General features: G+C 35.9%; 1 protein-coding gene across 1 annotated transcript in view; it reads left to right on the top strand.

Annotated features, from left to right (window-relative positions):
- Positions 1 to 14565, top strand: part of LOC146137584 (uncharacterized) — a 50389-nt gene extending 35824 nt beyond the window's left edge. The window contains exons 27-41 of the mRNA XM_083394389.1: positions 243 to 397; positions 890 to 992; positions 1869 to 2015; positions 3668 to 3775; positions 4404 to 4480; positions 4751 to 4876; positions 5961 to 6139; positions 8174 to 8341; positions 8904 to 8991; positions 10078 to 10272; positions 10864 to 10965; positions 11552 to 11607; positions 12099 to 12178; positions 12784 to 12838; positions 13341 to 14565. Coding sequence (XP_083250515.1) covers positions 243 to 397; positions 890 to 992; positions 1869 to 2015; positions 3668 to 3775; positions 4404 to 4480; positions 4751 to 4876; positions 5961 to 6139; positions 8174 to 8341; positions 8904 to 8991; positions 10078 to 10272; positions 10864 to 10965; positions 11552 to 11607; positions 12099 to 12178; positions 12784 to 12838; positions 13341 to 13618 — 1917 coding nt within the window. The 3' untranslated portion in view covers positions 13619 to 14565. The remainder of the gene's footprint in view (positions 1 to 242; positions 398 to 889; positions 993 to 1868; positions 2016 to 3667; positions 3776 to 4403; positions 4481 to 4750; positions 4877 to 5960; positions 6140 to 8173; positions 8342 to 8903; positions 8992 to 10077; positions 10273 to 10863; positions 10966 to 11551; positions 11608 to 12098; positions 12179 to 12783; positions 12839 to 13340) is intronic.
- The last annotated feature ends 552 nt before the right edge of the window (positions 14566 to 15117 follow it).

Below are 15117 nucleotides of genomic sequence, written 5' to 3'. Positions count from 1 at the left end.
TAGTCGCCAAACACTTACAAGTTACTAACAACGCGAGTTCCTACCGCGACAAGGTAGTAACACCAACTGAAGTAAGGACAACTACAATGTCAGACACTATGTGTTCAGTGACCTTTGACCGTTTGACCAAATATAATAGAATGCTTACACAATTAAACAGGTCATATAAAGCACTTACATCAAAATGCGCTTCAGCAAACTCACAACAATAGTTTTAGTCGTAAAGCTTCGATTTTCTTCAGGCGATCCATAAACCTCGTATGAAAGACGCCCAGATGCAGGTGATCGTTGAAGAGCCTGCTCACTCTTCATCATCTGAAGAAGAAGAGGAGGATTACAAGAACAAACTCACCACCAAGAAGCTCAAACCTCCTCCGGATATTTTCCTCAAGCTCAGGTGCGTTTTCGTTTTACTGAATCCACCTAGAAAGTACAGGGTTGCCACAAACTCTTCGAATCTTTATAAGTCTTTGAATTGATTTGTCTATTAAGAAGTTTTTGAAAAACCCTTATATTTTTCCAAATTCTTTGAATAATCTTTTAATTTATTTTATGTGCAGGTTATTTGCGTTTTCAAATTTACGTTAATAAATTCGTTTTTAAAATCGTTGTTAAATAAACCTTAAACCTTGAAAAAGAGGAACATTTTATAAAGTAAAGCAAACATAAACATTAAATACTTCTTTCTAGCAGTAGTTAGAAGACAGTTCAACGGTTATGTGATGTCAAGCTATAATTATTTTTTGACCTTGTAAAATGCTCAAGTGCTAAAGTTTTATATATAGTAGGAGTAAATGCCAAACCGTGGTTCTCCGAAGGAAAAAGCTTGTTCTGTGTATTAGAGACACAACGAAAATATTCCGAAAAAACATTATATTTATCCTTATAGACTTGACACGGACGAAGCCGCCGAAACCGCCGTCACGGTTCAACGATCAGGGTTTCTCCATATGGGTGACGTCAGCGCTGAAAGCGTCAGAAGGGGAATCCCGGTAAGCTATATAAAATTGATGGACGCTTGTGCTAAATCTATATAGCCGGAGGAAAGGCGTGGCCATAACTGTGGATATACGATTCTTTACATTTTACTCCGCTACCAAACAGTCCATATTTTTGGACTTTCTGAGCAATCGGATACCGAATGGCGTCCTTACTGCTCACATACAAGCAACATGGAAGTAATTAAAACTTTCAAACGCATTTTTTCTTGGTAATTAGGCCACCATTTGGTTTACGGTGATTAAGTTGCCATTAAGGTATTAACTCAATATTTTGTGAGAATTTTTCAAACTAGAAATCGTCGCGTTGGCAAATCATGACTAAAACTTCTAGATCAGTTTAGTATCAGACCGGCACCGGTAACATCCTAGTATCGAACGAGTTCCTATAATACTACCATTGGCTCCGATGCTTACCGGACATCCCTAGCCCTAACTGTTTGCTTAACATTTTATTCAATGTTAAACAAGGTGTATGAAAACAGTGGTATTTTGATTTATACGTACCTTACACAATGAGCTTTTTAGCTGGATTTTAATATTTTCCGTAAAATATTTGGATTTTATCCTCGCGTTTTAACCTAAAGCAAATAATGTTAAAATGTTGTTTAGATATAATCGTTATTTATAGTAAATTCGCTGCGTTAATATTTCCACATAGTTTGATTTCGATGCGTATCCATTAAATATTTTTTTTTCTTCCACAAGTTATTCTTTAAATGAAGAATGTTAAAAACCTTCTTTTATTTTAGATTTAAATTTCTTTCCTTATTGCCAAATAAGTTTTTTTTTATCGCTACAAAGTTTATTTTGCTCTTATGTCTTAACGATTGGGGCCTTTCATAAATTCGGTCAATTCCGTTTTTGCAGACAGCGGCCGAGCAGCACTATAAGGCCGTCAGGGAGCTGCGCCCCGATTCGACCCCATACGCCCCTGGGTTCCCCGAGCCCCAAGGGGAAGTACCCGGAGTCGAGTCCATTTTGTCGCAGCACGTGAAAGAAGCAAACAAGGTACGAGTTGATACCCGGCTTGCAGCTGGTTGTGACTTAATTATAACGATTCAGTTTTGTTTTTGGAGCATAATGATTGGAAGTTGTAGTCAGGGCTGCGAAGTCAGTTAAAAATAACCCGAGTCTCTGGTCAAATATCTAAACCCGAGTCCGACTCCGGTCAAATATCTAAACCCGAGTCCGACTCTGGCCAAATATCTAAACCCGAGTCCGACTCCGGTCAAATATCTAAACCCGAGTCCGACTCTGGTCAAAAGTGTTCGATTTTGTCGAGAACCTAGTCCGGCCCTGACTCTTCAGCCAGTATTCCGCCAATTTACGTAACTAAAATAACGCCGATATTCAGCGATCCACTTATAGGGGTGTCGTATAATTCAATGATTTACAAATACGTGGTTGGAAAATATTCCACCAAATGCTAATTCACCTTTACAATTTCCAGTTGGCGGCCATATCAGTTTTAAAATTTCGTACTGCGCATGCGCATGTCGGACTCGGGACTCGTGTGGTTTTCGTGGTCTTATTTGAGTCCCGAGTCCGACTCTGACTCCGCAGCCCTGGTTGTTATAAAAACGTAGTAAGAATTTTAAAGCCCATACAGAAGTCGGTATTATTTTAAACGTTTCGAATAATTCTTTATTTAACATGATGATAACCTAATTTTGTGTGGACTTTGATAGCTTTGTTTTTACTGCTATGGAATTGCACCCGTATCAGTAAAAGGTGGTTAGTTTCAGATGATACTACGATAGATTCCCTTTTAATATCCTAAAGCGGAACTCAAAACTTTTTTATGGGTGGTATTTTAGGTAATTTTTTGATAAGTCTAACATGGTCTTACTAGATTCCCATTTAATATCCTAAAACGGAACGATTTTTCAGGGGGTTCTTAAAACTTTGTTATGTATCGGGATCCGATAGCAAATGACGACTTTGCTATGTTCAAATAAGCTATAAAAATGAAAATGACGCGTTTTAAGGTAAATTTTTCGCGGGTGTTGAACCCCAAATTGCTTAGCGTTAAGGAGTTTAGTTCTGTTCAGTTGCTAACCTGTTATTTTTTCATAGATTTAGCTTTTAAGGTAGAATAACTGTTGGATTACAAATCAAAACTGAAATTTCTGAAATTGGTATCAAATCTAGATGTGGGTAGTAGTTGACTGGAGAAATAAAGGCACTGTTTTGCGGTTGTAATTGTTCGCGGCACCATAAGTTAGTGTTGTAACGTCTTAAGTCAATGACTGTCGCGTGTACTTTGGTCACTGTTTTTAAAGGACTTGACTTAAGTCTTTTAGACCAATGACTCGACTTGGACTTGAGTCATTGAGTGAAATGATATGGGTTGAAATTAAGTGTTTTTTTTAAACATTTTACTTTAAAATTGAGCTATTTATCTCAAATTTAGCACATAAAACCATTAGATTGCTCGTTGCTTTTTTGTTAATTTTTAGTTGAATTATTGCTCATATTCGAACGAATGGTTTATCGTTTTATTATTATATTAGTGGTTTGGAGATGACTTGCTATAATAATGACTTGACTTTACATGGACTGGCACTTGACTTCCTTTTTTTTGAAAAGACTTGACTTGGACGTGTGTCATTTCACGAATGACTTGTTCCGTAAGTTAATTCCGTTTTCTAAATGCACAGGTCAAGGAGGTTCGGGAAATCACCCGGGACCGCTGGAGTTCTGCCATGCAACAGATGGGAGCTCAGCTGGACGCCATCGACGTCATGTCGAAAAAGATGAACGACGACTTTGAGGTGAACAAAATTTGCTTCCCTTACATTAAGACTTGGACAACTAGATTTATTTTGGCTTTTTAAAATTTAATAATAATAACATTATTTTTGACAAAAAGTAAATAGTTTAGACAAACAGTATCGCGATCTGAACCGACACAGAATGAGGTCATTACTATGCTTAAACAAACGAAATATCTGAAATTAAAATGTAACTACATAAAATTAAAGACCCAAGAATTATTTTTACGGTTAATTTACTAAAATTTGCTTTAACGTTGTGAATTTTAATTACCTTCAGTTGTTAACCTACTGGTTTTATTATATTCACTTTTCAAAGTGGAAATCGCTGGTTTGATCCTAAATCATTGCTAAAATTCCTATATCAATTTGGTATCGGATCGGCACCGATACCACCCTAGTGGTCCTTTCGCTGTCCTTGTGTTATTATTTATGTTATTTTGTTTTTTTCGATGTTTGCAAACATGCACAAAAATAAATTGGATCTGAATCTGTCGAACGAGTGCCGATTCTACCACTTGGCATCGGGCATTAGCGCCGATTCGATATAATCTGACATTCCCGGCCACAACCTGTCCAAAAGTATCGTATAAGGAGATAACTCCTAGAATATTTATGTTTATTACAGAGCTCAGTTCGTCTTGTGGGCACGATCGACACGTTGGGAGATTTCATGGACCCGAAACCTTCAAAACAAAGGCCAATGTAAGGGGTTTAGCTATTTGTATAGTTAGATGTTATGCGGCAAATTAGTAACGTAACACCTCATTATACAATCACACACAACTTTGTACCGACGTAGTTTAAAAGTGGAACAACATCTTTAAAGTAGTTCTCAAAGAAACTCAAGAAATCTTCTGGCAACGAAATGTAAAAGAAATAATCTTCTAATCAATCGATTATAAAAGTTGACAAAGATTATGACGACTAGATAGTTGTTAACCGTTGGTTAAAAACACTTTTAACGTTCTGTAGTTCCCCGAGGGAGCGCAGGCAGAGTTCTTCCGGTTCGGAATCCGACAAATATTCCGGGAAGGAAAACGTTAGACCGCGAGGTGTCGCTAGAGATTATAGACCAATTTCCCCAAGGCATTCTCCCAGGTAAGAACGTACTTACTGAGTACCAGTGTTGTAAACAAGTCATTTTAAAACAAAAAAACAAAGTCATTTTTGAAATGAAGTCCCAGTCAAGTCATTCAAAAAAATAACTTAAGTCCAAGTCAAGTCATTCGTATAAATAACAAGTCCTAGCCCAAGTTGTCAGTTGCCCAAGTCAAGTCCCAGACAAGTCATAATTAAAGCAAGTCAACTTCAAGACAAGTCCTTGTCATAAAAATAAAACGTTAACGGTTAACTCATTCGATTATGAGCAATAAGTAAAACATATCATAAATCCAACGTAAAGCAATCAAACTGTTTATGCGCAAATATTAAGATAAATAACGCAATTACTTAATGAAAAAACCCAAGTAAGGCAAGTCATTTGAAAATTATGACTTTAGTCATTCCAACACTGCCGAATACTATGAACAAAGTGGTAGTAAACGTAATTCTACCTATATTTGGTTTAAAGGTGCTTCGTTAAAATGATAATTTTTTTCAAAGCGTTAACTGCGTTTGGTTGAAGTTTAAGAGTCCATCTTATTTTGTAAACGCAGTCGTATACTTCAAAATCAAAGTTGTTTGTGTCTTTTTTACGGCAAATATGTCAGATTTTAGTTTTTTAGGATAAAAAGCAGAATTCAACTTCCGTCCTACTTTTATGTGTTTTTACGTTGCCTTTTTATAATGTCCAATCAATATTAAGCACATGCATTCGAAAAACTATTAAATTGAAAAAGTTGCAACATATTTTACTAAATAAGCTGTTGCTGCCAGGCATAGTAACCTAGTCAAAAACAGCTCGTTTGGTAATTGTAATTGTTAATCAACGTTTCGACAACCTATTCAAATCGCCTTCTTTAGGGTGAATGACACTGAACACTCGTAGAACAATATATGAAAAAAACAGGAAAAAATCAAGAAAAAAAGCAAGCAACAACACAAACAGTAAACAATTAGCGATGTCGATAACGTATAGCCCATTTCAATAAAACTTAGAAAAAATGGAGATGCCAATGGCATCTACAACCAAACAAATCTTTCCCAACAAATTAAGTTACTTCTTGTTGTATTTTCTTTGTAGGGACGATCGCTACTTAGGGCCACGCCCCTACGACGAGCCCTTACCCACCTATCGACCAATCACGAGCGACCACGTGACGTCATCTCGCTACAGCGGTCCCGGCGACTTTTCAACGTCATCTTCGAGATACAAGGAACGACTGAAGGAGGCGTACAGACTGTCAGCTCCCGATGGCCAGTGTAAGTGCCGCGAAATATATTTTAAAGTTTGATGATTTTTGGCTGACGTTGAGTTTCAATTTAGTTCGAATCGCTAGCAAAAAAAAAAAAGCAGTTTTAAAAAGTTGAACTTTTTTGCCTTATGCTATTTTTGTTTCTGTTATGTAAGCGGTAACGCGGCATTCCAAAACGCAGCTCCTGTTATTGTGCCTTTTTAGTGGCATTTAACCTAAAACTAAAGTAACTTCCAAAGCAACTGTTCTTAACCATAGTTGGCCATGATGTTCAGCAGCAAGTATCTTACTAATGCACAAATGAACAATAATATATGGTTGCTGTTTTTTGTTCTGAGCCTCTTTGATAGTTTTTCTTTCATAAAAATTTATTGGGCCAGATTATTTTTGTGCAACGAAAATGGGCCGCAAAAGGGGAAAATGTTAACAACCACTGTTCTAAAGCTTTTAAGGCAGGGGTGGGCAATTATTTTTAGCCGCGGGCCGCATGAGAAACCTAAAATATTGTGGCGGGCCGGGTCAAATATAAGATCTAAAATACATACAATATGACATCATACTCTGACGGTGTAAAACAAATAATCAACCAATTTGTTATTACGTTTAGAGTTGTGCGAAAATGTGCAATTTAAGTGGGATTTAAAGAAGGTCACGAAACGTCGCGCGAAGCGCGAAAAATTTGCGACTATGTTTGTTTGAAAATGCAAACTTTAATTTAGATTTAGATGTTACGCGAAGCATTGAGCACCAACTAAAGATGTATATTGCTTGATATATTAGCGTTTATTAAGTTGTGGGGCGCGTTGACCCAAAGCTTTAGATTAAAATACGTGAAAATTTCGTACGAAAAACTTACCTATATGTTTTTTCTTCCTTTTTAAAACTTTAAGTTACCGATGTGTTACAAAGTTTAACAAACTTAGCCTAATATTTATATATATTAGGCTAAGTTTGTTAAAATTTCGTTGGAGAGAGTGCCACTGAGCAGAGGACGCTATTTGTCTGTGAAATTGCCAAAAAATCGCGTGGAACATACGAGCAACACAGAAGAGATTCGCGCGAAGCGCGAAAATAATTTCCGTTTTAGCATTTAGAAGTTAGAACAGGCTAAAAATCGAATTTGGCGGGGTCTTGACAAGATCTGTCAACTTGCCCTGGTTTTCGCTTAGCCTATGTATTTTATTGAAAATAAGTCGCGGTCCGGATTAAACTGCCTGGCGGCCTTTAAGGTATAGCGATGTATGTTTTGTGTTTTTTTTGAAGAAACAAATATTGTCAAATTGGACGTACATTTTACAAAATATAAAGTATCGAAAAAAATGTAGGCCATCCTTAACAACAATGCGCTTCAAATGCCGAATTAAAGGATTACGACTGTGATTCATAACCGGGGTGCCTTTTTTAACGATCAAAGGGTCCCGAGAGATATTTCAAATTCTTTAGGATTTCGATTTTTGCTCTATTGGTAAGCTTCTTGATACAATTTTTTTGTGTACGACGAATATGCCAATAATATTTTTTTTAACCTTGTTGCACAGTTATTGAAACTTTACAGCAGGGGTGGGCAACATGCGGCCCCGGTTTTCCATTTTTTGTGCGGCCCTTCACCTTCTTCCAGCTACTTTTCCCTAAATAAGGCTATGAGTGTGCACCATGTTGGGACTTTTGCTCTATCAGTTTCCTGTTTGAAGTGCGATGTAACCCATAGGCTAAACCGCTACACTAATGCAGTTGAACACGAATGGGAAGCATCCATTACAAAACAATGTTCATTTATAAAGTTTCACTTGTGTCACATTGTGACAACAAAGAATTGTTTTGCAACAATTAAATATGAATTATTGTTTATTTGATGTGCGACCCTCCAGTAAGCATTACATTTCCTAACTGGCCCTTGTGTTAAAAAGGTTGCCCACCCCTGCGTTACAGTAAACTGCTTAGCAAAAATACAAGCAAGGGTGCCGCGAACTATTTATAATTTTTGTGGGGTGCCGCAAGTCAAAAAAAGTTTGCGAAACACTGATTTACCATTTAATCGCAGTTTCAGGGGAAGTTCCCGGTCGCTTGTCCAGCTCGTCGTCCATTTCGGTCGCAGCGATGCGTGACGAAGCAGCGAGACGTGAAGCCCCATTTGAAACTCCCTACCAGCAACCCCCTGCCTTACCCGAGGGGGTTTCCCAAAGTTCAAGTTCGTCCGACTCCGCAGAAGGTGAGTTCTTCAGTAAGTTTTTACTGGAGTTTTTTTTTCGACTTTGAAATAATTTTTAGGCTCTTGACAAGTTTCTGGTTGTGATTTACTTCAATTTTATCGTTTTACTTAAAATTACAAAAAATTGTAAGCAAACGAATGTTTAAACTTCAAAGTTTAGTTATGTTTGGCCGAATGTTTTCTGTGTTTTTTCATCAAATTTTAATTTTAACGATAACATAATTATCCCTTTTTTTCATTTTCTTTTCGACTTTGAATTATTTTTTATTATCAAACTTTCTGCTTTATTTAGTTCAATTTAACAGTTTTTTGTAATTAGCCAAGTTATTGGGTAACGAAATGCTTAAACTTAAAGTTAATGCAAAGTTTAAAGTTCGGATATTTCGTAAATATTTTTTGCTTAATATGTTTTGTGTATTTTTCAGATTTAAATTTTAACGAAAACATGTTTTTCCTTTTTTATTTTTGTAAAACTTCAACAAGATTTTAAGTCTTTATAGTTAGACAAACAAACAGTACCGTGCAATATGGTCCATAAAATGCTGCGCTTTTATTTGCACAGAGCCGGTATACCACCAGGAGGAGCTAGTGCGCGCTTTGATCAACGATGACGAAACGACCTCGTCCAAGGTCAAACCGTGGAAACAAAGGTCAGCCTGCATTTCGAATATTCACATCCATTCTATTGTTTGGGAGACAACGTATTTAGAATATACGCAAAGCGTTATATTGCCTTTTAGAGATAACGCATGTTGTTGCTATAAAGATGAAGCAAGTGATTAAACCAATATAAAAATGTCCTTAGAATTCCTATTACTCCTTAAAAAAATAGTTTCAATAGAGTATCATTTTAGCTTAGATAAAGATGCTTTCACCAAAATTTTACTCCCGATCAAAATTAAAAAAAAAGTGTTTTAATATTTTTTTCAAAACGTTACGTAACAACAAATGTTTCAAGCTTATGTTTCTTACCCTGTGGGTAACTACTCCAGTTTGGGTAATTTGACAAATAAGTGGTATTAAAACTGTAATGAGGTTCTGTCGTTTGCAGTCGGAAAGCATTTGACCTTTAATTCGATGTTTAAATTTTTAATGCAAATTATTAAGTCAGTTTAGCGTTGTTTATTAATTAATTTATTGCACTTTTTAATTTTATGTGGAAGAAATAGTCCGCTAAAACATCCTGGCTTTGGGAATGTCCGATACCTGACATTTTTACCCGATACCGATACCCGATATTTTAAACAAAACATATTGCGAACTGATGCCAATGACGTTATAACTATGCTCAAACATACAAAATAGTTGAAACTAAAACGTTAATTATTTTTTGGTTATTAGGTCAAAATTTTGTGTAGTTTTTAAGCTAACTAGTTTTTGATGAATATACCTTTTTAAGCAATTCCGCACAATACTGTAGTAAACCGAAAAATCGACTTTGTACAATTTTCGTTGTAAAAGTTACCACATATGCATATTGGGGTGTTGGAATAGTTTAGAATCGAAGTTACAGATTGTCTAGCCATTTCTGCATTGGGTGACAAATCACAGCTAAAATACCTACCACCCTAGTATCGGAGAAGTACCGATACTACCACTTGGAATCGGTTATCGGCTGCGATCCGATACTATCGGACATCCCTCGTTTGGTTTGTAAAAATAGGTTGACTTGACTATGTTAAGAGCAATAAAGATGTGTGTGATGTTACCAATAAAAATATCGTGTTTTTGAGCAGAAGCGAGAAGGACCGCGATCAGGTTCGCCGCTGGATGGAGCAAAAGCGCCGTCAGCGAACGGGCGATTACCAGGACCGCTTGAGGGCGCTGCGACAGGCCGAGAAGAAGCCGTTCCGGGGAAGCACCGAAAACTCGGGCCAATTTTCGCAGAAGAGGATCGCCGAAATGGAGAAAACGAGAGAAAGGCAGAGAAAGTTAGTACAGCGTTGTAATTAAGTCCCTGTCCAAGCCTTTTATGAAATAACTTAGAAACGGCAGAGAAGTAAGATAAAAAGGCAGTTTCATTGTTTGAATTTATATAAACATAAGGTTTAGTTTTCGGACACGCGCTCGGCTTTTATACTTTTTTGGACTAATTTTGATTTTATTGTGTCTATATTACATCAAAGTGATATTACCTCAAAAGAAAAAATAACAGGGTCTAGGTGACCGAAATGTAACCTGAAAATTGAAACAAAAATAAATAATAGTGAAAATCTGCTAGAAGTCCTGTTACTGCGCACCTACACATCTTTAATTGTCAACCAGGATATTTTAAATTTGTATATAAATCAATAGTGTATTTGTAAAATTACTACTAAACCTAGAAAACCAAGCGTGTACATGTACAGACAGTTGTTTGCAACGAGTGTGTTCGTTAAGTTGCTGAGCGAAGAGTGCATTAGAACACTTACAATTGTTAATGAAGTGTTTTAAAATTTAAACTATTTTTCGCCAAAACTACCGGATGTGAGTTCTGTGAAGCTTGCCTGCCTAGCAACTCATAAATCGCGATTATTTTTCAGGGAAATGCTGGCAAGGCATCACGATGTTCGCATGAGGGACACCGTAAACTTGATGGAAGATATCAAGTCCACAAAGGCCAAGACGCCAACCAAGTCCCAGAGGTTATTATCATATCCAACTCCTAGTGTGGCAGACCTTCGTTATTTTTGGTCACATCCCCAGTTTGAAGAAAAGGATCACTCGGCTTAGTTTGTTGCTGAGTTTCGGCGATTTTCCATAAAAGTTTTTAAAGAAAAACGTCTTTCTTATTGTTTTACCCGATATTTTAAACAAAACATATTGCGATCTGATGCCAATGACGATATAACTATGCTCAAACAAACAAAATAGTTGAAACTAAAACGTTAATTTTTTTTTGGTTGTTAGGTCAATTTTTTTTTTTTGACCTAATAACCAAAAAAAAAAAAATTTGACCTAAAAAACATTTGACCTGTTTTTTGACGTTCCAAATAAAATATTATCCTTATCCTTATTGCAGACACGCTATTTCGGCCAATGGACATTTCTCAGAAAACAAAAGTGCCGTAATGCTCTATAACTTTTTTTGAAAACATACTTTGGAAATAAACAGTCAAAGAAATAACCAATAAATAATTTAAGTGTAATTTAAATCTTTACCAAATTTTTTTTTTTTGGATGATGTCTTCCACTGAGCTAACAGTTTGCATTTTACGAAACTATTCGCAGGTTCGAAAAATCGTCTCAGAAGTCTTCGCAAAAAAAGAGATCGCCACTCCGTGAAGGTAAGATAACCCTTTTGTCTTAGTTTTGGAGCTTCACTCTAACAATATTGTAAACTTACCCTAACCTTATATAAAATATGAAGGGTTTCTTACAGAAAAAAGGCTGTGATTTCGAGAACGTCTAATATATCAATTTGCAACTTTTAGCAAATATTCCAGACTTTTCTGTCATAATCTAAGTCAGTCATTTATCAGTTGTGGTTAGAACTGTATTTCGCCAAAAAAATACAGTATTAATTATTAATATCTATAAACAAGCAATACAGTGTAAACATATAAGCTTGTTAGAGCAATTAAAAGGCGAAGTAAAAATACATTAAAACTTGAACATCGGTGCCATGGATAAATGCAAGTTAAAAATAATGTTTTTGCAAAAAAATCAGCCTATAAACTGTGAATTCACGCCGTATATTGATAATTATAATAGGTTGGCCTAAGTCATGAACTTATATGTAATTAGTTAGGGTAAGTAAATCATTACTTGTTTCTAGCGAATCGGCAATCTGCAAACAACGAGACTTTCCGAATCAGCAAAAGATTGACTCCTTACCGGGGTCCAGTCTATTCGAAGGTGAGCTTATACCTGTGTATTTTGCCAACTTTTAATAAATGCATACGAGACTTACTATAGGTAAACAAGATATTCGGACCTTTTACCGATAGATTGTATACAAACGGTTTTGTTTTCAGGGTTTTGCCTTTAGTGTTGTTATATTTGTAACCGTTATATAGGTATACTTCCAGCTGAAAAAAAAACGAAAAAAAGATATATTTCTGGGTAATTTACCGCATTTTTTCTGTGCTTATTTTAGAATAACTTGTCGTTACCAAAAGACCTTTACCGCACTCAACAGGTAAAGAGACGAAATTTTGAATTCAATTTGATAGCAAACATTAAAAAATTGTCCTATGAACAAAAGCTATTGCGAACATTTGCCTAAAAAAAATTAAGGTTTAGCATTTAAACGCGCCAATTTTATATTATTTTAAAACAAATACAAATTTTAACCAACTTAAAGAAAATTTAAATCACAAATCTCAAAACTGCAGTGTGCTGTGTTTTTAGATATAATTACACCTTTGTACTTAAATTTGGATCTTATATGATATGGACATAAGCAGTGTTTAATGGCCCATTTTAATCTAAAATCCTCACCCCTCTTGTGTTGATTACAGAAAAAATCACTCAAGTCAAGTTCAAGAAACACAACATGGACATCACCAGATCCCGGTAATTTACTCGTTTCCAATTTGCTTTATCAAACAAAGATACTAGCATTTCATAGTGTCACAAAGCCTATATGCCATGACACCAAAAAATATTGGAACTAAGCGAAAAAACTCCAACTTAATCCATGTCTTTAACAAAACTCTGTTTGGGATTCCAAAAGACAAAAAAACGAATTTAGAAACTTGAAAAGTAATAATTCGGCATCGCCACCGTACATTTTCATTTTAATTCGCCGTTTTTCGATTTTTTTTAATGGGCCGCAAATATTTTTTTGTTCCGCAAGTAAAAACGTTTTAAAACACTCTGATATCTTTAAGAAGGGTAGATCTCTCTTTGGGATTTCTAATGGCTTAACAGCTCACATTTATTTTAAAAACTTGAACCGCAACATTATATGTAAATCTATTCTACATTTGCTATGCGATTTGACGTTTTTAGCCGTTTTAGTGACCGCTCTATCTCGTCATCAACCTAACTTCCTTCTTCCATTGTGACGTAACAGACCCGCTAAGTGACGTGTCAATGTCGAGCGTGATGAGCACGTGGAAGCTGAGCGATGACGTCAAGCGCATTCTTTACGGCAGCATTAACCAGAAGAAGCCTTTTAAGGGCCACGTGACCTTCGACCTTTCGGAGAAGTCTCAAAGCAGCAGCAGCAGCGACGATGCGGCTGGCGCGAGACTAGAGGATTTCGAAGCGCACTCGGGCGGAACGGCGAGCCTGCTGGCTGACGTCGATTGGAATGACGTAGACGCGCTAATTTCTTCCGTGGAGCATTGAATATCGACATTTAACAATTTTTTTCTGTTGTTTTTTTTTCGGCTGGACTTAAAATGCAGCACGAAAACGTACAAAGCAAACACTAATGTTATTTTAAGTTTCAAGTGTCTTCTGTTCCGGTTATTTCATAAGTTAAGACAGAAAAAACAAGCTTGGTACTTTTTCGGCTCTGCGACCTTCTTGCAGCTCTACAATTCTATAAGGTTTATTTGCAACTACTGTACTTTCAACAAAATGTGGCGTTATGCAAAAGCTTTTTTATTTTTGTACGATCTTTTATGACACTTTCGCCCCGACATTTGCTGTTATATCTCTGAAATATATTTTTCTCTAAAATTACACTTACCCCGTTTTCATATGTTTGTCTATATAAAAAAATTAACTCATTTTCTACATAAAATAAATCGGGATGTCCGGTGCTTTTCTTTTTCCAATAAATGACAACTTTTCTATTGTCAAACATGCAAACAAGGAAGTGAAATAACAACTTGCAAAACTGCATTTTAGGCTATTGAGCCAAATTCGATTTTGACCTTTTTTTGTTAATTTACTACTTTTAGAAAAATGTACGATGCAATGTTAAAAAACCTGCATTGGAATGCGATCCAAAACTGAATTTTATCTGTTCTGATAATATCGGATACTTTAATAACTAAACGAATAAAACTATTTTTATACCAGTTTTCTTCGAGTAGCATCAGTATTATTTTTACGTATGTCGTAGTCGCGTTTCATACCTAAACTTGTTGTCTTGTTTCAGTCAAAATAGCTTCCTACTTTTTGTTATCGCTGGTAGAAACTTACACACCTTTCTTACTACTGTGAAACGGTTTTTCGCTTGTGCAAAGTATATCTTTTTCTTTTGTACCAGTTTCTTAATAACAGCAGCCTCCTACTTTGATATATTATATATATAAACATAAATGTTTAAAGTGCTGTTTGATTATCGTCCAATCCTTTGGTGCCAATAAAAACTAATCCAACCGCAGACATGTTGCAGGGTGTTAATTTAACTTATTACTATTACTGTCATTTTTATCGGCAAATTATGTTCCACGTATGTTATTGGTAAATTATTTCCACGTATGTTATAATACAGTTAAACATACTAAAATAATCAATTTACCAGAACCAGCTCGACGTTTTCTTTAATGTTTCTGAAATTTGATAGTTTTTACAACGCACATGTTGATGTTTGTTAAGCCGAAGTCTGCCTTGATCAAATTATTGTTTGAAACTAATCTGTTTCAACAGAGGACACCAACAAGCTTCGAACGTTTTGTAATTATAATAATGAGTAAAATAGATTTTTTTGCGAGGTGAAGAGTAATTTTCCTAAATGCTGTGGTTCTTCTAGAGTGTTGTTAATTGGCGTCAAATGGCAGGACTTTAGTTGGGAGTTTTGTACATAGAAGCTTAAGTCATTTCCTACCTTGCATGCAAATTACCACACACGTAAACTCAATAAAGTATCTATTAAAAAATAAAAACAACATAAA

The sequence above is a fragment of the Ascidiella aspersa genome, chromosome 7 (assembly GCF_963924565.1).
Source record: "Ascidiella aspersa chromosome 7, kaAscAspe10.2, whole genome shotgun sequence".
Taxonomy (NCBI): domain Eukaryota; kingdom Metazoa; phylum Chordata; class Ascidiacea; order Phlebobranchia; family Ascidiidae; genus Ascidiella; species Ascidiella aspersa.
This window is presented reverse-complemented; position numbering and strand designations above follow the sequence as displayed.